General features: G+C 36.8%; 1 protein-coding gene across 1 annotated transcript; it reads right to left on the bottom strand.

Annotated features, from left to right (window-relative positions):
* Window positions 1-15,022: 15,022 nt before the first annotated feature.
* On the bottom strand, window positions 15,023-21,587 carry LOC137837339 (uncharacterized oxidoreductase At4g09670-like). The gene is made up of 2 exons (XM_068646320.1): window positions 21,023-21,587; window positions 15,023-15,880 (listed from the first exon to the last, which is right to left on the bottom strand). Exons 1-2 carry the CDS (start codon window positions 21,485-21,487, stop codon window positions 15,260-15,262), a joined length of 1,086 nt encoding a protein of 361 aa, XP_068502421.1. The 5' UTR covers window positions 21,488-21,587; the 3' UTR covers window positions 15,023-15,259.
* Between the last annotated feature and the right edge of the window lie 2,681 nt (window positions 21,588-24,268).

A 24,268-nucleotide genomic window follows, 5' to 3' on the forward strand; every position in this document is an offset into this window, starting at 1 on the left:
TTAACAATATTTAATAATATTAACAATATTTAATAATATTAATAAGATAATAATATTAATATACTTATATATTAATAATATTAATAATAATAATAATAATAAGTATAATAAAAATCATAATATGACTAAAGAACTTGTCTGGTGTAGTGGTTAAAGCTTCTTTGGTCACTCAAGGGATAATTGTGACTGGATGAACAATAGTTGATGTGTCTGTGATCTTCTAGTTGTTTCCTTCAAACCTCCTTCAAATTTGATGCCCGATCGATTTTGGGGTGATCTGCTAAAGGTACTCCGACGTTCAAGTAAGTACTCCGTAAAGAGTGTATTCTGGTAAAATGATTGAAACGTACCTTACTTCTTCATGAAGGGTTTTATTTATAGCCTTGGTTATGGGCCCTGGCCATTAATAATCGTGTATTAGTTATTAACTAACATGCGTCGTGGTCCCTTATTAATAGGGCGTGTTTCATTCTGTTAATAAGTTGTTAGCTAATCTGCCATAGATATTTCCCGCGTATTTCGAGATATCAGTTATGACTCATTAAATACCGTTATGACTCACTTATTGCATGCTTTATAATTTTTGCTGACCCAACTGGTCGGTCACCTAGGCCGATATTAGTCCGTCTGGGTCTGACCGGTACACTTGCCCCAAATGCTCGAAGAAATAAATTTTTGAAGAGTCGTAAAATAAATGTTGGAGTTCCTGAGACGAGATGTGACTGTTGCTTTTTTTGGAAAACGCCGCCATTTGGTGAGTACTGCTCAATCGTAAAGATCCAACAGTGGATACTTAGTGTCGTTTCATATGTCGAATGATATAACCAATTGAATGAAAGTTGATCTAACAATGTCGAGCGATTCACATGAAAACCTCTCTCCTCTTTGGTTTGTTATAAATAGAGCATCATTTGAACGAATTAGGTTTTTACGCTTTCCTTTCTGCTATAGGTATCACTTAGTGTGCTCCGAGTGTCGAATCTACTACTTTTCTTTTGCATTTCTCTTACCAAGGTTAGTGATGTCTTCTTCCACCAATTCCTTCGATAAAGCATTAAATATTGAGTCGTCTGAGGTAACCCGTACCGCATCTGGTGGTGCGGAGTGGCACGGACCGTACAGTCGACCGTAGATCAGACTGTCAAAGCTACGACTGCATTGATTTGTGTGTCTTGTACATCCCTACTTGCTTCAGGGATTCAAATGATATAGATAGGTTCTTATCAAAATTATCTATATTAAAACCTGATTCACCATCTGACGCAGTGGTTCCCGATATTTGAGGCTATACCGACCGAGTATGTCATGGTCGGGAAAATGCACCCCAAGATTTCTTTTATTTGTATATAATATGTTTTTCAAAGATTTGCATGTCACACTCCTTTTTTATGAATTCACTACGTGAGTCCTCTGAATCCTTAACGTGGCGCTGACCTAGTTGCATCCCATATCATGGGCGTCTTTTAATTTACTTTGCATCCTAAGCAAAGTAAATGAATATATTTGAAATTAAATATCAAAACAACTTAATTCACTAAACAACAAATCAAATTAGAAACTTATGATGCTTCCAAATTCAAAATAGAAAAATATAGATAAAATCAACTTCCAAGATCAAATCAAAACAAATAAATGACAATTTATCAAGGAATTTATGCTCATATGCTCACAAGTAAGTGTTTCTCTCTATATTCACTAAATCATAACAAATCACAATTGCTTTTCATTTTATCTTCATATTAAAAACATGAATCTTGAGATCTTTTCCAACGAGGTTGGGCTTCCAAAAAAGTATTGGTTTTTCAAATAACAAAATGCACATCTTAAAGATAAAGAACATACCTAAAATCCAGTTATAGCACATATGTATTATCTAATCACCATTTTCTTTTGACTTTATTCACACTTTTCCTCATTTTTTCGTTCTACCTTTTCATCATTTTCAACATGAATTTTTCAATTTTCTCTTTCTTTTTCTTTTTCTCATCGATAGGAATAAAGTCTTCCTATTTTCAACTTTTTTCTCTTTTTTTATGTAACAACAAAATAAAAATGAAGCAACCACAACTATCAATTCATCAGTGAAACTGTCAAAACTGTTTAAGGACCACACATTCACTAGGTTTAATTAGTCTCATTCCTTTTTATTTTGTCATTCTCTATTCTGACCAATCATCTTGATAAATTTTCATGTATCACAACTTCAACTACATTTGAATAAAGATTCAATCATATTTTCCTTTTTAACCTCCGTCTAATTCATGTCAGTGTTTAATATTTAAACAAAAAATCATTTTTTCCACAATTCAAAATTAATATTCCAGTTCTTTCTTATTTAAGAAAAGTAAAACTAGAAAACCAATTAAATTGAAATTGATATTTTTTTCAAGAAAAATAATTCAAAACGTAAAAATAATTGAATAAGCAGATAACAAAAAATTAAAACAAAAATTAAATAAAACAAACTAGGCAAATAAGCAAATAAACCGAAAACAAAACAACTGAAAAATAAAAATAAAAAATAGATAAAAAAAATAACACAAAATTCAAATAACTGAAAAGAAAAGAAAATTAAAAAGATAAAACCATATTTATGCTCAATCCAGCTCTTTGTTAAAATCATCCTCTAGAGTTGTAGATGTTATTGCTTCATATGCTAGCTTTGCCCCCTGAATAATACAACTTGTCCCCATGCCAAAATACATAAGTGTCAAGCTGATTAGGAGGAATATAGGGATTGAGTTGCCTTTGAAATTTTCATTTTATTTTTTATTTTACTTTTTGAAAATCGCTCGCTTGAGCAAGATTCCCTGTAGGGAACACATTTGTTTCGTCGTAGAACTCGCTTGAGCGAGATTCCCTGCAGGAAACTCAAAATTTGTGTCGTAGAACTCGCTTGAGGGAGATGACTCCAGAGAGCACCCCTTTTTCGGTGTCCAACTCGCCCTGGCGAGATTGAGAATCCCTGCAAGAAAACATTGTTTTTGAAAGGTAAAATCAAAACAAAGATAAGAAATCAATATAAAACTTAAGTTTGTACTGGGTTGCCACCCAGTAAACTTGATGACTTTTTACGGCAAGTGTACCACGTTGTCATAAGTAATAATGTGTCCCTAAGAACGGATATCAAACCCACAAGAAACAATTGAATAATCAAGTAAAATATTCGCTACATATAAAACAGAGTAAGAAACGTGTGTTGAAAGTTGTTGTGATGGCAATGATTAATAAGAAAATAAGTTAAATAATTTGTTGCCTCAATTGGAAAAATAGGGATTGGGTTTCATCTTTCTCACTCTTTTGTATTTTTATTAGCATGGTAATATTGTACCCTTTTATTGATATTAATATCCGTATAAAAATCCTTTATATCGATTTCTCGCATATAAAATTATTAAAATGCTTCCTAAATATTGATTCCTTGCATATTTATAAAAACAACTTATTATTAAGATCAGACGTTGATAGCAATTAACGTTTCAAGTCTAATCCTAGAACTCAAATATGTTAAGTATTATTGATTAGGTCAGAACTCTAAAATTACTTTCCAAACAAATTTAAGATTCTAGATTAAGAATTAGAAGCAAAACAATAATATCAATAATCAATTAAGAACAAAATATTATATTCAGATATCACCTCAATACATAAGAGTTTGAACAGATTACTCCCAATCCCAAAGGGTTGAATTAACCACTAATGATGACTATTACACGCAAGGATAGCATGAAAAAAAGATCCAGGAGGTTTCTCCTTGACGACTAATGTTTTTCACACCTCATATTCCCCCAACTAGGTTACAAGTCACTCAATGGTATTTTTCTCTCAATCCTGCACACTAGGGTTGTTCCTCCAACCCATTATTTAACCTCATTAGATTGGGCTTGAGTGGACTCTCAGTGGGTCCAATGACCCTACTTTGTGTTTAGAATGGGAAGCTAAATTTGAGCATCTCTTTAATGTGTATAAGGTCACTGAGGACCAAAAGGTTAGGTTAGCTTCCCTAGTTTCTTTAGACTATGTCATCCAATGGGGGCAACAAACTCTAATGGATATTAAGCTAAAGAAGAGGCCATTTGTGGTCTCTTGGAGTGATTTAAAGTTATGCATGCGCGTACGACTTGTTCCTCCTCGTAGAAAGGAACACTTGTTGAAGCTCCAACAACTTCATCAAGGACCTAGGACGGTACAGGAATATTTTGTTGATTTAGAAACAACTTTGACTAAAATTAATATAGGCTGAAAGTAGCTTCACTCTTAAAAACTACGTACCTTACTAGGATTCTTGGCACCCTTTATATAGGTTGAAACTAGGGTTTACCTTTGCGTCGTTGCCCTTGACTAGGGTTCCTTGAAGAATGTCCTTGCGCCACTATTCAAAGAATCTTAGCGCATCTGGCACATGAACTTCCCTTAACTGGAGTGCAACGAATGACAGAGTGGTCGCTTGGGTACCAACTTGTGCACCTATTCTCTGGCGCCATCTGTTTCGTGGTTGCCCTAAGTATTCACGTGCCATGCATGCAGCTTCCTTGGAAACCCTAACTCTAATGGGCCTTAACGTCCCCTAGAATTATCCACACGTGTTGCACCTTCATACGTCATACACACCACGTGCATGGATCCCTCGTGACTTAGGCTTCCCACACATCTCTTGTCTTTAACTGTTATCTTGAAAAAACTCTAAGGCCCACCTTTCGTGGCCCTTTACAACGTCCTGACGATCGATGTCCAATCTTCTCCTTCCACTGGTGAGGTTCGATATCGATCTCCAACATCGGGCCTAGGATAACAATCTCAAAGACTAACCAAAACCCCTGGTAGGTGTGTCTGGGCCCACCTCACGTGGCCCTCTCCCATTACCAAGCATCAATGCGCGATATTTGAGGTCAGCTTTTGAGTCGATGACCGAGGACTGGTCGGGACACTTACCATCTTTCTTAAAGAATTTTAGGGATGATTTTCAAACACCTCCTAAAGATTTCCACCTTTTAAGAGGATTTTCATCACAAAGATTTGTCATTCCCAAACATTCTCTTAAAACTTGGTCTGTAAATAAAACCCCGTTTTATGCACTCCCAACACTTAAAGAACATAAGTTGAGTTCACATCCCAATCCTTGCATTATCTTATATGTGAACAAAATAACTATGTTATCTGCAGGTGTTCTAAATTCGAGGTCAAATTCTCTCAAACCTAAGGGGCATGATACAAACCAAGACAACAAGAAGATGACCAAGGATGCACACTATGAAAGGTCATCTCAACATTCAAGTGAAAACCTCAGCAGAGGGAGAAATGGACAAAGACCAGAGCATCTCAAGTTCTTTTTGCTGGTCTTCTTAAGAATAAAACAAGTTGTGAATAATTTGGGCGCACATTGGGGGTCCAAATAGCAAATATAGGCTAGAATAAGGTACCTTTAGCATAATAGCGGGTGTGGGTAGCATTTTAGCTTGTTCCTAGCCCTTTTGGAAGGCATTTTGACCTAGATTCTAGAAGGACAAGCCTAGCATGCGGGTTTGACTTAGTCAAACCCTAAGGCTACCCATTTTTCCCTTTTCTCATCCTACCCCTTTACCTTGTTCTCCAAGGTTCCTTCACCTATAAATAGGAGACCTATCTAGTGTATTTTTCAAGTTAAAATTAATAGAAAAAGAGTTACTCTGCACAATTTTTGTGAGGTGTTAGTGAGGTTTGAATTCCTCTTAGCATTTAGGTCTTATATTGTGAGTATTGAGAGCTCTCAAGTGGCGGCTATCATCACTTATCTTGGAGGCCAATCACACTCCAAGTGGCGTGCTCCACTTCTCAAATCCATCACATAAGCTTTCTCCTTCCTTCATCTACTCTTCCATTGTCATTTCATTTTTACTCTTTGTATCATGTTCTTGTTTTCATTCGGCAATTCTATTTGGTATCCTTTACTTGTTCTTTAATTCCGCACATTCTAGCATCATTTTCACCTTATAATTGTCTTTTCCTTTTTCTCTTGTGAAGTGAACCTTTACACTTACTTAACCACTTGGTTATGTTCGTGTCCAATGGGGATCTTCTTAAAGTTCTCACCATTTTTATTGCTTGAAATCCCAATCTAAGTAAAGTGCCACACCAAAAATGAACAATCCTAAAATCAACTCACATCAAGATATAGGCATTAGGTTGGATAACGTGGAATTCAGAGCCCTATCGGATTCAGATAACTGGTTGCTGATTGAACCTTTAAAGGAGAAAAAAAAATCAAGGAAGCTATCTGGGATTGCGAAATTAGTAAGAGCCCTAGGCCAGACGGAATCTCTTTCAGTTTTATTAAGAAGCATTAGGTTCTACTAGAAAAGGATGTGTTCGGAGCAATTAATTACTTCCACAGAGAAGAGAAGATACTGAAGGGTTGTAATGCTTCATTCATAACGTTGATTCCAAAATCGAAGAACCGTCAATCTCTAGAAAAGTATAGGCCCATCTCACTTTTCGGATGCTTATACAAGACTTTAGCTAAAGTATTGTCTAATAGCTTTAAAATAGTTATTGAGAAGATCATCGCAATCGACTTTTTTTTTCTAATAGAGGGTTAGTTGACAGTGTCCTTGTTGTGAACGAGGTCATGGATGAATTGAAAAGAAGAAAGGGAAGTTGGGTGATTGTTAAGCTAGACTTCGAAAAAGCATATGACTCGGTAAATTGGGAATTCTTATTCTACATGTTGGGAAAATTAGGGTTTTGTGGAAAATGGATATAGTGGATCAGAGCTTGTCGTGAATCTGCTACTATCTATGTCCTGGTAAATGGTAGCCAACAAAAGAATTCAACCCTCTAGAGGCCTTCGACAAGGGGACCCAATGGCACCGATTTTGTTCCTGGTTGGGGCGCAAGGTTTATCCGGGTTAGTAAATCAAGCAACAAGGAAAAAAATTGTTTTCGGGAATAAAAGTTAGAAATAAGAATGTAGATGTGAATTTACTGCAGTTTGCCACTGACACTCTTTTCGTCTGTGAATCCAGTTTACGGAATATCATGACTATTAAGGCTATGCTAAGATGTTTCGAATTAAGTTTTGGCCTTAGAGTAAATTTCCACAAGAGTAAAATAGGTGTAATAGGAGTAGATAGGAACCTGGTGAATATGTACTCTGAAATACTCCATTGTAGCCTAATGGAATTACCTTTCTCCTACTTAGGCCTACCTGTTGGCGGTAATCCATCTAGGTGTTCCTTTTGGGAGCCTGTGCTATCTAAGATCAGAAAAAAAAACTTTTAGTGTGGAAAGGGAGGTACCTATCATTCACAAGAAGAGTTTGTCTTATAAAATCGGTTATTGATGTCATACATTTGTTCTTCTTATCTTTTTTCAAAGCCCCTATAGGAGTGCGCAAGGAAATCACAAAATTATAGAGAAAATTTTATGGGGATGGGATGCGGAGGGAAGGAAAATAGCTTGGTCTAGCTGGAGAACATCTATAAACCAAAAGAGGAGGGCAAACTTGGCAATAGGCGTATTGAACTGTTTAATAAGGCATTCTTCGCAAAATGGTTATGGAGAATGGAATCCACTGAGACTGGCCTTTGGAAGGATGTCTTAGAATCGAAGTATGGATTGTGGAGGGAGGTAAATTTTGCTACACATGCTAGGAATAAGTATAAATCTATATGGTGGACTGATTTATCCAAAGTAAGCCTCTCAGATCATGGTAGTAATTGGTTCAATTCAAATGGTGTTTGGCAAGTAGGATCTGGAGCCAAGTTTAAATTCTGGAAAGACGACTGGATAATCAATGGTCAGCTCAAAGAGAGATACCCTATAATTTACAATAACTCCTTGATTAAAGATGAACCTATTGTTAGATTTGGAAGATGGTCTACGGAGGGGTGGGAATAGGCTTTTCGCTGAAGAAGGGAGTGGTTTGAGTGGCAAAAACCTTTAGTAGATGAGTTTATGGCAAGTATTTCACAAGTTTCCCTACATCTAGATAAGGAGGATTTATGACTATGGAATGACCCACCATCATATACATCTTCAATAAAATTCGCTTACAAAAAGTTAGCTAATCATGGAATTGGGGTGTATCACCATTGTTGCATATCTTTGGAATTTAAAGGTTATGCCATCGGCTCAGTTTTATGTATGGAGGGATTTTTCGAATAGGATAGCAACTAAGTAGAACCTGTACAAAAGAGGTGTTATTTTGAGGGATACATTATGTACCCTATGCGGGAGGGAAGAGGAGTCAACTTCACACATTCTAATTTCATGTAAGGTATCTATTGTCATTTGGAATATGTGCAATAGGTGGCTTGGAATTAGTTGGGTGTATCATAATGAGTTAGTTAATCATTTTGAGCAATTCTTTTGCATTTGTTTTAACAAAGAAGGTAATAGATTACGGAAAAGTCTTTGGGTCTTAGTGATTTGGTGTATCTGGAAACATAGAAACATAACTATTTTTAATCCAGCAAAGATAGATGCAGAGGAAATTCTTACCATGGCACAAATTCAATTATGGGCATGGATGAAACACAAAGTAAGTAGAGTTAAGTTCTCTTTCTCTAACTGGATTTTATCTCCCATAACCTGCATCAATGGCAACAACATAACATGTTAGGGATACAAGTTTAACCTGCATTATATTTGATTGTTTACTCATTGTTTGTTGTTGATAGCCTTCAACTTAACCTTGTTGTATAAGATATTGTTGATAAAAATACTAGTTTTTATTTTCCTTTTTTGATGGTTTATGATTTTTGTGCTAACTGAAGAGGCGTGGAAGATTGAGAGTGTTCTTTTTACAGTTATGCTTGATTGTTACTAGAGATCTTGGGGATGATGGAATGTGGAATTACAAAATAAGAAACAATATTTTGATAACGAATAAGTGGTAGAATTGTAGGTAAGACTCTAAACTGTTTGGCCCTTTAAATCTATTAGAATAGTTTTGATGACCTTTGGAATTCTAGCTTAAGCAAAACAACATGGTTTAATTGTCTTTTAAAAACCATCTTTAGCAATTTGTGCAAGTTTGTGCATGCATATTTTTCTTGGAAATGGTACATTTTAACACAGATCTTTGCTAGAAGGATGGTAATGTCTTTATGTTGTAGGGGTATAGAGGTATTACATGTAGGGAGTAGACAAACAAGCGAAAGCAAATATCAAAGGAGGCTGATGAATGTTGGTTCATGGTGCCAAAAGGCTTGTTGATGCTGGAAATCTATACCTCCACAGCAAAACATTAAAACAATGTAGATTTGCAAGTATGCAGGAAAGAGATTTGTACTAGGGGTATCATTGAGCAGAGAATGTTTGTAATTAAGCAAAGATGCATACGATAATAGTGGTTTTAATTGGCTAGTCAATATTGAAGCCAATTTTATGGGTTTTGATAGCTTGAGCTCTTCAACTTGCGGTTTTTGTGGTGGCATTGGCGGAAGCATCCATGGATTGAGGTGGAATAAGGCTCTCCTAGGAGTTGTGTAAGCCTTAGAGGTGCATGAAGAGTGTGAAAGTGAGAGAGATTCGGCCAACTCTCTTTGAGGTGCAGTTTTGGAAGATTAAGACCTAAATCCTAAGAGATTTTAGGCAAGGGAGTAAGAATGACACATTTTGGCAGCATTTCATTACTCAAATTAATCTTACAATTTCAACACCCAAGCTCTCCTTATATAGGACTAGGAGGCTGGAAATGAAGAGCCAAACGAAAGGCAAATGTGCACAAAATGAAATGAAGTTGGCGCCTAAATGAGAGCACACATGTGGAGGTAGGTTCTAGAATCCTTCCATGTGTGGAAAGGCCTAGAACTTACGCTCCATGATGTCTATGTGTGAGCTGGACTTTAGTTTAATTAGGCCTAATTAAACTTAAGATTTAGCCTTCTAGGTGCCTCTTTGCATGTTTCAACACAATTACAAAAAGAAATTAAACTATGCTACTTTAAAAACTATTCTACACTAGAGTTTATGACATGTAAAAATGTGTCCTCTTGGCCCCTCTTTGACCATAACTCTAGTGGTTGCCTTATTTTGATATTTAGGTGGTCTTTCAAAGGATTGGTGTTGGGGCCTCTTCCATCATCCCCTCCCTCTTGAAAAGGATTTGTCCTCAAATCCATTGTTTCTTCTTCTTCATGGCTAGGGGGATGGATGTGGCTGGATGGTGTCCATCATCTCCTCCTTCTCGAGAAGATCTATCCTCAGATCTACAGATTTGATCTCGGATAGCAGCCTCTTGCTTCTTCAACTATGCTTGTCCTCCCGGATCAAACGTCCATCTAGGGGAATTATCAAATAAAGCAAATGAGTTAGTTGAAGCAGTTATATAAAAATCCATTTTATGAAGTTGCCATTTTTGTTTTTCTTTTGTTTTTGGCAACTTTTTACAATATTTCTCTTTTGGTCGTTGTATGTATTCTCTAATCCTCTTATGCATTTTAAAATTTTCAATTTTTGTTACTTTTTCCTTAGGCACAAATCCTTTAGGAAATGGTAACAACTCAAAAAGAGAAAGAGGATTAAGCCCACATACAATCTCAAATGTAGAAATATAAGAAGTTTTGTGAACTACTTTATTGTATGCATGCTCATCTCTAGAGTTGTGTTTGCCTTTTATGATTACTCTAGGCATAGTAGAAAGAGCTATGTTTTCAATTTTATTTTGAGCATTCTTTTGAGGATGATAAGAATTGGAAGAGTACAACTTAGTTCCAAGTTTTTCTAAAAGTATCCTCAAAAAATGGTTTTCAAATTTTGGAGCTCTTTTCAATACTATGCTTGGAGATAAACTAGGAAGTCCTATTACTTCTCTAGAGAAGAGCTTATCCATAAAAATGGAATCAATACCTTTTGTTGTCCAAGGAAGCTCTAATATAAAATCTAGGCTTATATCTTCCCATGGAACATTTGCAAAAGGTGAAGGAGTATAGAGTTCATGAGACATTGCCTTAGTTGTAGTTTTAAAACAAGAAATACATCTAGGGTAATGTCTTTGAACATCGTTTCTCATGGGTGACCAAAAGAATTTTCCTTTTAAAAACTCTAGAGTTTTATCAACTCTAAATTGGCCCATGAGTTCTCCTTCATGAAGAATTTCTTTTTTATGTGTGAAGGTAGTCTCGTTGGTACGACCATTGAGCATGGAAAATTTAACACTTTGCAATGGTCGTCTCAATAAGACATGACAAGTTTCTTTAGGCACTGCATCACATAAAACTTTATCTTTGTAGGTGCCTATAGATAACTCGACCTTCACTTGTTGGTTATTTTCTATTTTCATATTTTCTTTACTCTCACTAGTTTCTTTTTCTTGGCTACTATTGTTATCTTTGTTCCTTAAGATCATAGATCTTTCATTGGAACAATGAGATGCTAATTGATCATTACCAAGGTATGTAAAACATGGAATTTTTTCTAGCTTGAGTGTGTGAGATATGCTTGGATAGGTTTTGGGAAAGTTCTAGAGATGTTTCTTTTATATGTTCTTCCCCTCTATGGAACTCATCCTTGTCATAAGATACATAGTATGAACTTTGTTTTCGACTTGATTGTTTTCTCAAAATTTGTTTTTCAACTTTAATGCTAAGTTGAATCAAGTCATTTAAATCTCTATAAGGTAAAAGTTCAACTTTGTTTCTTATCTCAAGTTTGAGACCACTTAAAAACCTAGATATGATGGTATGGTTTTCTTCATTAATCCATGCCCTCTTAATATATGACATCATCTTTTGCCAATATTCTTCTACACTCATATTTCTTTGATGAAGTCTTTGGAGCTTGTCCATCAACTTCCTATTATAAAGTGAGGGAATATGGCGACATCTCAAGGCTCCCCTAAGGTCATTCCAATATGTAATGGGAGTATCCTTGTGGAGATGTCTCTCTCTTTTTAGGGCATTCCACCAATATATAGCATCACCTTGAAAACTTAAGGTAGCTAAGGGTACTTTCTTTTCTTCACTCACATGGTTGCAAGCAAACAATTGCTCTACCTTCATCTCCCAATATAGATATGTTTCTACATCTTCTTTTTCATAGAAATGAGGTAGCTCTATCTTAACCTCCTTTAGGTTTTCTTGTCTCTCTTTTCTAGCTCTCCTAGGGGATGGTTGATGATATTTATTTATCCTAAGACTTTCTTCCCCAAAAGAATCATGAATTTGAGAGCACATATTTTTTTTTATTTTTGAGATTTTTCATCCTTTTCTTTAGTCAACTCATTGATTTTGGCTTCAGCTCCAATTGTCTACATGAAAATGATTGAAAGTCCTTAGATAAATGTTTTAAAAGAGATTTAATGGACTTCATATCACTTTCATTAGATTTAGAGGAGTGAGTTGACATGACTAAAGATTTGTGATTAAAAGTATTTTACTTCAAGAAAGAAGAGGAAAGTAGGGAAGGTAGCTTTCCAAGTAAGAGAGGTGAGTCACTAGGACTTCTTAAGTACTAAGTCTTGCCTTAACCAAAAACTATCCCTCAAAAACTTCACACAATTCTTTTTTTTAAGTAAATTACTTAGACTACAATAAGAAATGAAAAATCAAATTTTATGCAAGGAAAACAATGCAAAGCTATTTAACAAACAAAACAATTAAAATCAAAGCTTAAGCAAAAAATTAACGTAAGCAATTTTAATCAAAGCTAAACAAGGATTAACGTAAAACAAACTAGCTAACACAATTAAAAATTGCTAATCTACAAAACTTTAAACTAGACGTTTCCTAGGTGAGGCTTCTTAGACACTTTGAGCCTTTGAAGACACACTCACCGTCTAAACGTGATTAATCCACTAATTAAGCAAAGGTGAAATGTAATTACAACTCAAAGAAATACAAAGATTGAATTGCACAAATTTAATTTCAGCTTGCTAAACTATGCACTCCTTTGGCTTGTACTTGCTCTTCTTTGTTGTGCCCTTCAAAGTGTATGGTTTGTTTTTGGTATTTGTATTTGATGTTGCTCCTTGCCTTGAACCTCTTATGATTTAAGCAATTAATTTCTCCAAAACAGTACCTACTAAATAGAGGTAGACTCTCCTCAAGTCAATTTCCACTTAACAAGCACCAATTGAAATTTATCCACCAACAATATAGAGGTCAAGAAAAGAAAGCAAGAAACAATTAAATTTTAAAAACAACACTACAGCAATTGGATTTAATTATGTGACACAACTAAAAAGAGTTCAGAATGATATTGGACAAGCAAAATAAAAAAAAATAACACTACTGAAAATTTCAGGTTCAGAAAGCGTGACTTGAAAAATTTATGCTGAGCTGGCTATTTTGAATTTGCTTCTGAAAATTTAAACACAAACGATTCAGTCTCTTAGCAAACTTTTGGCGCTGGAATCACACCAAAGACATGCACCAATTAATTGTGATAATTTTTTTCAAAATCACTTTCCAATTACCGCCAATTTTAGCGCCAGAATGCACACTTTTTTTGTGTGATTTATCTTTTTTTTTCTATTTTTCCTTTTCAACTAATTCTTTTTTTCTTCTTTTTCTAACACATCAAACCACTGAAATCCAGAATCTCAGAATTTTTCTTCAACGTATTTAATTTTATAACACAAAACAGCCAGAACAGAATTTGTAAAAACAGAGAAATCCTAATTCTGGAATTAAAAACAGAAAGAGAAACTTCAAAAACAGAATGGAGTGAATGTTATAGGAATTTGTATGGATCTATCATTCAAATATGAACTTAAATTAAAAGGAAAAATGCACCAAAGGAACAAAACAAGTCAGAATTCAAATTAAACACTCAAATCAAAACAAGAAACAAATTAATCAAGAAAAGTACTACTAAGATTTGTTGACATTCTTGGAATTACATGACTAGACAAAACATATAGATTCAGAAAATAAAATGACTCAAGAACATCATACTGCACCGAACAAAGAATTCAAACAAGACTCAAGTAACCTAAAATCAAAACAGCAACACAATTCACCATAGATTCCTACACAAAAAATGAAAATAAGGTGATCAAGAACAATTTGAACAATTTGTACCGATTGAAATGCTTAGAACAACATCTAAATCAATTTAAAAATGTAAAAACAGCAAGACAACATGAACAAGAGATGAACAACATGAAAATAAGAACTCAAACAAAACAAAAATGAAAAGAGACACTTATCTCTTGAAGACCATGGCTCTAGATACCAAATGATAGCTTGAGCTCTTCAACTTGCGGTTTTTGTGGTGGCATTTGCGGATACATCCATGGATTGAGGTGGAATAAAGCTCTCCTAGGAGTTGTGTAAGCCTTAGAGGTGCATGAAGAGTGTGAAAGTGAGAGAGATTCGGCCAACTCTCTTTGAGGTGCAGTTTTGGAAGATTAAGACCTAAATCCTAAGAGATTTTAGGTAAGGGAGTAAGAATGACACATTTTAGCAGCATTTCATTACTCAAATTAATCTTACAATTTCAGCACCCAAGCTCTAGAATCCTTCCATGGCCTAGAACTTACGCTCCATGATGTCTATGTGTGGGCTGAACTTTAGTTTAATTTGGAAATCCTAATTAAACTTAAGATTTAGCCTTCTAGGTGCCTCTTTGCATGTTTCAACACAATTACAAAATTAAATTAAACTATGCTACTTTAAAAACTATTCTACACTAGAGTTTATGACATGTAAAAATGTGTCCTCTTGGCCCCTCTTTGACCATAACTCTAGTGGTTGCCTTATTTTGATATTTAGGTGGCCTTTCAAAGGATTGGTACTGGGGCCTCTTCCATCAGGTTTATTAGCATATTCTAATTTAAGGTGAGAGGTTTTCCAGTTTTATGTATATGAGTATGGCTTGATGTTTCCTTCTGCAATAATTATAGAAATTGTGTAATAAGAAGGGAATTATGTTAGTTCTTTTGGAATCTTTAAACCCATATTGTAGAACTATCTCTTGGAGATATAGGAATGAAAAATAGGTCTGCTTTGATAGTTTTTGTATAAGGGTTGAAACACCCTTAAAATGTTTCTTTAATTCATTTAATTATTTGCTGAAAAAAAAAGAGAAAATAAAAAAATGAAGAGAAAAATTGATTGTTACAATATATTTGAAAGAAATTATAAATTTGTAAGGGTCCCTGCATGCCTCTTTTAAGGAAACAAACACGGCATACATGAGGTAAAATTGTTTATAAAAGAGTATACAGACCCTGCATACCTCTTTTATATACATCTCAGCGATGAACTGCTCAAAATACATAACAGAAATTGTTTTTGTGATGCATTACAAGAACACAGACCTCGGTTCATACACCTCACTCCTGAATCCGAACAAGCTCAAAACCCCTATCAATTGAAGCCTTCACAGCATCCATTACCAGTTGAGTTTTCCTACTAATTGTTGGCCACTTCTTATCGGGTTTTGCATTGTTGAATTTGATATCTGCCACCAAACGGGCAAACTCATTTACCATAAGAGCCTCCTGAGGTATGTCAGTTTTTATTATGTTCTTGTTTGGCTGTGGAACCCACTTTGTAACACCTTCATCGAAACCTGATTCTGTAGCTGCATAAAATGATGCTTCCTTCTCTTCATAAGGGATAACGAAGTCATGTACATGTAGTGTTCCTTTTGTCCCAAAAGCACTTATATCCATTGTTAGGTTGGAAAAGAAGGAGCAATAGAAGGTTGCTACTTTTCCATCTTCCCAGCACAATGTAGCCCCACAAGACAATAGCACCCCAACTTGATTATGCTCAGGATTGCGTGAGGCGATTACAGTTTTTGGTAGTTCATAATTGGCAGCCCACAGTATTGCCCTAAGACAGTACCAACCTGCATCGCCAAGAGCACCAAGAGCATCAAGATCTGGCTTCACACGAATGTCGTTCTCAAGGAAATCGGCACCAGCAGTAAATGTAAAATTAGAGTGAATCTGGGAAAGTAAAAAAGAAACTATGGATGTCAATGCAGAATATGAATGCATACCACACCATTCCCCTCCCCAATACTCTAAATAACATGGCCAAGAGTCTAAGTCTCTAAGAAGTGTCTTATAACTTGTCTTTTCATTCAACAACTTCCATTTAAAGTCCAAACAATATGCATTAGAGTAAAAGTGTGGAAAACAGTATTATAAGGTCATTGGTCACATTATTTAGAGTCCCTTATTTCCCTTATTTACTTACAGGACTGAGATTAAAATCACCGTCACAGAATTTGCGAAGAAATCTATAGAAGTAAAATAAAAAACCCTTTAAAAATAGATGGTCAACAATGTAAGACAATTAGAGAGAACCAGAACAGCTAAGCAAATCAGATTTAGATGAAAAGGTAAAACAGAGAAGGTTTCAAATATGCAACCACAGCAAAAGTAAAAAACCTTATCCCAGTAAGCAAGAGACAGGTATGCAATTCAAAAATAAATTGATAGTCATTAATTGAGACATATTTCTATTGCTACGACGTTTGTACTTCTAAAAAATGTTATGGTTGCCAGAGATATAATCTGTTCATAGTTATGTGTGTATTGGCACTTAATTTTGAATCTGAAATATATTTAATACTCAAAGCCCTAGATACAGTACAGTAACAATACAGTTTATTTGTCAGTTCAACTGGAAAATAAAATTATTTCCTTGGGCCTCTTGTGTACTCTGGCAAGAGATATCAAGGCCCAAAAGGCTACCTAAAATCAACAAATATGGCTATGATACCCTTAATACTGAATAGGCAAGCAACTGCATTTTCAATATCAGACGAACAACAGCACAAAAATGAAGCAGCATTTAGAAGACAAAGAGAAAATGCAAAGCTCTACTTATGCCTTTGATTATGCTTCAAAATTTATGCAATCTTGATCACTCTCAGGTCTCTCAACATGCAAAAAAGTAAAAGTCAAAATGAGATTTAATCAATGAAAAACTATGCCAAAGCTTGCGATCATTGTGAAAGGAGGCCAAAAATCTAATCACTGTCAAAGGTTTAAAAAATTCAAATAATCAGATAATACAAGTATGAAAATTAAATACAAAATCAACTATTGCATCTGAAGCAAAAAATCTTCAACACCTTACATTCACGAGGAAAGTCATCTTCTATCTCATAGGCCTCTAGACTTTATTAATTTATAACTTGTGTCTATTTGTTTAAAGACTAACACTCAATGTTAAAAACTTGAGGTGAAAGCTTATGAATGCCTTCTACAACATCCATTTGCATGGAGATGGACAATGCATAAAACCGTATTATCTGGCCTTAAATTCCACTTATATGTATATCTTTAATTAAGGGTGTTTATCCATTGGATTTTTTAATTCAATTTACACTGGATTAAATTTATATTAAATCCACTTTGTTAATTAGATTAAATTTGATGTGTGATTGACTTGATTGATCTGATGTGTGTATCGATTGGACACAGACCCAACTTGACACAGTTCGTCTTGATCCCACCTGAACCCTACTCGACCCATACCCAGTTGGACTCAACTCGATCTTGGCCCGACTTAACCTAATCTCGATCGAATTCAACCGACCTGGTCCCAACACAACTTGATTTAATGTAGAGCCAAACCAACTCAGCTCGACATAGGAATAGGTCGACTCAACTTGACCTGACATGGATCAACTCAACTTAGTTAAAATGGCCCCAGGGCTTGATGTCTCAACCAAAAATAGGTCCAACTCGACTTGGCCTAACCTGGCCCAATCCATCTTGGTCCCACCTAGGCCCACCTAGACATAGATTTGACCCGACTCGGCTCGACCTACACTAAGCCCGACTAGACTCGATCTTACCTAGGCCTTGCCCAACTCGATTGAAGATGGCCCAACCCAATGTAGGCTCGATGTCACGAGCCAAGAAGGGCCCAACTAGAATTCATCATACTCGACTCGACCTGGGTCCAAGTCAAAACGATTCAACCACATGGGTCGGGGCCGACTCAACTCGACCAACTTGTCTTGACCTTGGCATCTAGCCGACTTAGCTCGATCTAGGCAGCTTGGGCTGCGTCAACTCGACTTGGGCCCAGGCCGATTTGGCTCGACACGTGCTCAAGCTTACTCAACTCAACATAGACCCCCACTGACAAAGCTTGACCTAGGCCTGGGATGACTCACCTTGACTTGTGCCCATGCACACTTAGCTTGACTTGGGCTCGGGCCCACTCAACTTGACCTGGGTTAGGTTGACTCAGCTAGACCTGGGTTGGGTGAACTCTACTTAACCAAGGTTGGGCCAACTCAATTCGACCTAGGCCTAGGTCAACTCGACTCGAATTAGGCCAAGGCCCAATTAGCTTTATCTAGGCCCAGACTGACTTTACTCGACTTGGGCCCAACCAACTTGAATCGACCTGGGTTTGGACTGATTCAACTTATTTGGAGCCTAGGCTAAGTCAACTCAACCTGGGTCTAAGATGGACTTGAGCCCGGGCTTACTCTAACTAGATTAGACCTAGGCCGACTCAACAAAATCTGGGTTTTGGCCAACTTAACTCGATGTGTGTCCAAGCTGAATCAACTTGACCTAGGCATGGTTCGACTGGACTCGACCTAGGCCTAGGTTAAGTCAACTTGACTTGGGTCCAAGTTGAATCAACTCGGCCTTCTCCTGGGCCGACTTGACTCGATCTGTCTCCGAACCTACTTTACTTGACCTATGCTCGACCCGGTGCTACATTACTTGGTCCTGACTCAACTTACCATTTTATAAGTTGAAACGATACCTTGATTTTGGATTTTTAAAATCCAAAATATTATCAAATCCAAATCTAATTAAATGGATTGGATTAAAAATCCAAAAATATGGATTTGGATTACATAAATTCATTTAAATAGACTTAAAGTAATATGGATTTGGATAATTATGGATTGGATTTGACAATTTGGATCTTTTGCCCATCCTTATCTTTAATCTTTCTAAGTACTTCAAGCACCTAAGACTATCGATATTCCAAGTGTCACCATATATTGCCTTAATTTATTCTTTTTCTTGATCTGGCATAACATTTTTATGATTTTCCTACGATTTATACTTCAATGAAAGAGTCTTATAGTACTCTTATCAGACTCGAGAGTCTACTAAGACTCAAGAGTTTACTCATACTCGTGGAAGGTCTATAAACATGACTCGTAACAAGTCTCTTCATATAAAAATTTAATAAAAATATATTCATATACAATTTCATATCATTTTACAATTTTTTTTTACCGTGTTGAAACATCAAATCAATAAAGAATAATATAATCTCAATCCCAATCTTATTTCAGCAATTTTAAATTAAAAAAAATCCCAAATCTGCTTAAAAATAACTCCCAACCCTAAACCCAATCAGGTTAAAAATCCCCAAACCCAATCTAAAAATAACCCAACCCAACCAACTTAAAAACCCCCTACCCAACCTAAAAATAACTCCCAACCCTAAACCCAATCAAGTTAAAAATCACCACACCCAACCTAAAAATAACCCAACCCAATCAAGTTAAAAATCTCCAACCCAACTTAAAAATAACTCCCAACCCAAAATCTAACATTTCCCCAATTAACCCACGAAACCCACAGCCAAAATGAAGAGGCGACGGCACGACGATGCACGACAATAGCGAGGCGCAGTGCGGTGAGGCACAACGATAGCGAGGCACAGTGACAATCAAGCGTGACGATGACATCTCAGTCCTTTTGGGTTTTTTTTTTCATAACTCGTTCACAAGGCCTCGAACTTGCAAATTTGCACCAAGTTCAGCGAGTCTGTCCGAGTTTACACAGAGTTTGTCAAAATACAAGTTCACTCACGGGTTTACTCGCGAAGCACCAGTTGACTCAAACTCAAACGGGTTTATGGGTGAACCCACGAGTTTGATAACCTCGCCCTTACTTTAAATAATGTCTTACTCAAATTAATGAGTTTTATAATACTTACTTCAAATAATGACTTACTCTAATTAATGAGTTTTATAATACTCTTACTTCAAATAATGTCTTACTCTATCTATTGCTTATCCATGGTTATCAAACTCGCAAGTCAACTCGTTGACTCGTCCGAGTTTACGTGTCCACTTGGCCTTACTGAGTTAACTCGGTAATAGACTCGTTTTTTGGGTAAATTCGGTAGACTCGACGCAGACTCGGTGAAATCGGGGTGGACTCGCAACTCTGGTCCGAGTTGGCGAGTCCAACTGGAACCCCAAAACGGTGTCGTTTTGAATGGGGAAATTAAATGAAACCAACTGACCTTAGGGTTTCGCGTTTCATTGTCGGTTGCGTTTGCGTCTTCTGTGGACTGCGTCTTCTTCCGTGGAGTGCGGAATTTAGGGTGATGTTTACATTTATAAGTTTAATATTTGAATTTTTTAATTTTTTTATTAAATTATAATTTTTTTATTAAAATATGCTTATGGATAGAGTAAGACATTATTTAAAGTAAGATTATAATAAGACTCTATTATTGAACTAAACTAAAAAATGATTTTAAAAAAATAGCCAAGAATAAAAAGTAATTTTCTATCTTGAAAAACATTAACAAAAAGATAAGACCATGGTTGTCAAACTCACAAGTCAACGGAACTCCCACGACTCGTGGGAGTTCCGTAGACTCGACTCGTAGGATTGAGTCATAGACTCGTCTACTTTCAACCCGCAACCACTACAACCCATCCCCATCTAAGAGTCTACTTTCAACTCGCAACCACTGCAACCTGTCACCAGCTGTAACCCGTGACCACCTGCAACCCGCAACCACCGCACGATCCACCTGTAACCCACGACCACCTCGAACACCGCAACCATAGCACGAACCACCTGCAACTCGCGCACTCCACCACAGAAGAAGACGCAAACCCTAAACCCTAAATTATTTCATATTTTAAAAAAAAAAACATATCATGCCATAGGTGATATCAATGAATGTTTAATCGGTGTTTAATAAAATAATAACATTTTTATGGTTATAGTTCATCTAACCCAAAATATTTCATATTTTAAAATAAAAATTGTTGTGTCATTGGTGTTTGATAAAAAAAGCTGAAGAATAAAGCCAAGAAAAGCAATATTGAATTCAAAACAGGTTCATACCGATCTGAGCTGGCCAAAACGGTTTACATCGGAGAGAAACTCCTTCATCTTCGAGGTGCGGGGGTGGTGCATCCACATGGTACCGTCCATGAGCTGCACCCCATTGGATTCGCACGCCGCAATTATCTCATCAAATTCGGCAACATTAAGAGCAACTGGCTTCTCAAGCAGCACGTGCTTCTTCTTGCTGGCGGCGAGCACGGCCCAGCGCACGTGCAGGCTGGTGGGGAGTGGCAGGTAGACTACGTCGACCTCGGGGTCGTCGAGGACGGCCTCATAGGAGCCGTACACCTTGGCGCCGGCAGGAAATCCGTTAGCGGCGGCGAAGGCGCGGGCCTTGTCGAGGGAGCGGCTCCCGACGGCGTGCAGGACGGCATTAGGCGCGAGCGCGACGGCGCGGGAGACCTTGCGCGCAATTTGGGCGCAGCCGATGAAGCCGAAACGGATTTTGGTGGTTTCCGCCATTTGGAGAGTTGGAGTGTGGAACAAACGGAGGAAGACGAAAGGGTTTTGGAGCGAGGCAGTGGTGTCTCTGACTGTACTGACTTATTTAGTGGATAAGGGTTGTCTGCCGTTTAAAAAAAGACAAATGTTTATTTAATAATAAATATTAATATTTTAATTATTTATAAAAAGGCAATTGTTTCCTGCACCCAATCAATTTTGACTGACACCGGACAAAATTTTAAAATCTCATTTTGCCCTTGTCTTCTTTATTAAGAAAAATGGTGAAAACTGAATATTGGCCTCCAGATGCACAAGTATGAAAGGGATTGTTGTTCATTCCAGATATAGAAATCTGTGTAAAAAATTAAGATTTTCAATTTAATATTTCGAACATATATATCCGTAAGACAAAGATGAATTCCAAACGTAAATGACCGTAAGTGGAAAATGGATTCTGGATAAATTTATCCAAATATAAGCAGTGCAGTGCAAACAAGCTTACTTCCGAACATAGGCATCCACAGTAAAAAAATCACACTTCCGGATACCACAAATATGGAACCAACAAAATGATGTCCGGATAACCATATTCGTAGGTCATTAAGCAATTCCGACTAAAAATATCCGGAACGCCTAGGTAAAGAGAAAACTAATCATAATGTGTGTCGTCTTCTCCGGTGACTTTGTTTTTCCGGTGGCTTCGTTGTTTGTCGCCGTCTAACTCCCTCACACATGATGCCGCTTCAATCACCACAACAATAGACGTCGCTCCTCCTCAGTGAAGGTGAAGCGTCACTGCCTCGGTGAACGGAGAATGCTACCACAGGGAGAACGCGCATAGAGAAGAATGAAAACGACGGTGGGTGGTTGTTGTGTAGGTGTTGGGTGCCTGGATTGGGTGTCTGGATTGGGTGCACATCCTTAACCTAATTTTCATTTCATTAAGGATATTTTAGTCTTTTCATAAGGATGATTGGGTGCCGGCCAAAATTGATTGGGTGTAGGGAGAATATGCCTTATAAAAATTTATAATTTGTTAATTATAAAAACATTTAACTTTTTATGTTCTTTATATTTTCATTAAAAAAAATTCTTTTTTATATTTTTTTATAAATATTAATATTTATTGTATTTTGACGTTTATTGTTAAAATATGGTATGTTTTAAGAAATTACACCCTACCCAGTGTTACTACGAGCCTATGCAGTTCCAGATTTAACTGTGCATGCAGTTAACCAATGCATAAGTGTTTCAAAATTTGAAAAACAACATATGCATCTTTAACCATCCATGTCATAGTTACTTCTCCCTTAACCCTCACAAATCAACAATAAAAAATTAGAAAAATGTTACTTTCACTATTATACTTAAACACATGCATTTATAATTTTTAAAACTTCTTCAATTTATTATTTAACCTATATTCCAATAAAAGATTTTTTTTTACTTTATAATTTAATTAACTAATTACTATACCAAAGCAAGTGTTTTTATAATGTATGAAAAATATATATGTTTTTAGTATATGCTTTAATATTATACATACATCAGGTCACGTTGAAATATACGAAATTATTTATTAAATATTATGATTTTTAATATTAATTTATTTAAATATAACAAAATAAGAAAAAATAAGCTAAATTTGTTAACACTTAATGAATGTTTAATTGATTAATTAACTTACATGTAATGTAATCTAAGGTATACCCTGAAATTTTACTCAAATGTAAGATATGTATATGAAATTAATTTAATTAACCCCCAAATATTATTAATATGCATACTCTCAAAATTTATATTGATTTCTAAAGAAAATTAAATATTAGGTTCACTTTCATATACAACCATAGTGACCTATAATATAATTGTTCCCGCTGGTTGACCTAACTATCTTTGTGCGTATCTGATAACTTCGCATCCAAGAACCCTCTGCTCCCACGTCCCTTTTCTCCGATGGAAACACTTGAAAACAAAGAGACAAAGGGCGCCCTCGCGGCCGTTTGCACTCCGACGATCAAGTCAGTCTTTTGGGCAATGAACACCAAACTCTAACTCTGAGAGCATTGTGTGTGTGTTCTCTCTCACTCTGTGTTGCTTCTCTCAGAAATGCGTAATGTGTACTAGTGAAGCGTAACGTGTTCTAAAACGTACCTGGTTATGTCTGTTGTCACCCTTATATACCTTTCCGTGTGTTTGTCCTTCTGTTTGATTGTGACTTAAGCATCCTATAGGCGCGTCTTAGCAACACTAACACCCAGACTTAGGGTCATCTAGTGTGTAAGACTACCCTGCCGAAGTGCTACTGGGGCGAGATGACTGCTTGGATGCCAACTCATGCACCCAATCTCTGAGTCATCCGCCCTGGGAGTTCCCTGCCTTACTCATGTTCCATGCATGCAAATCACCCCTAGGACGTGACCCTCACGAGTCGTCTCTTTCCCAGTGGCTCTTTAACGGTGGTGCGTACTACCGCGCCCCTACAGCCCATGCACGGGTCCCTCGTGATCTGGGCCTCTCCTTACTGACAACTGGGGTGTGGCTTTGAAAACCACCTTTCTTTTTCCATTTTTACTGTTGAGATGCCAATGCCCGAGGACTCCACGCCTTGCTTTGGTGTCGCCCCCTCCTCGGCTCTCTTACTCGCGAGCCTAACGAGTCTCCTTCCTGTCCTACTGTACTTTCCAGTGGACCTCTCCTTCGGGGTCCCACCGCGTTGACTTTGGTCAACGCCCGAGTCCGAGGACCGGTCGGTACACAAGCCCCCCAGTCTCGAGCTGTCAACTTGTTCAGCGAAGA

The sequence above is a fragment of the Phaseolus vulgaris genome, chromosome 4, assembly GCF_000499845.2.
Source record: "Phaseolus vulgaris cultivar G19833 chromosome 4, P. vulgaris v2.0, whole genome shotgun sequence".
In the NCBI taxonomy this organism is placed as follows: Eukaryota; Viridiplantae; Streptophyta; class Magnoliopsida; order Fabales; family Fabaceae; genus Phaseolus; species Phaseolus vulgaris.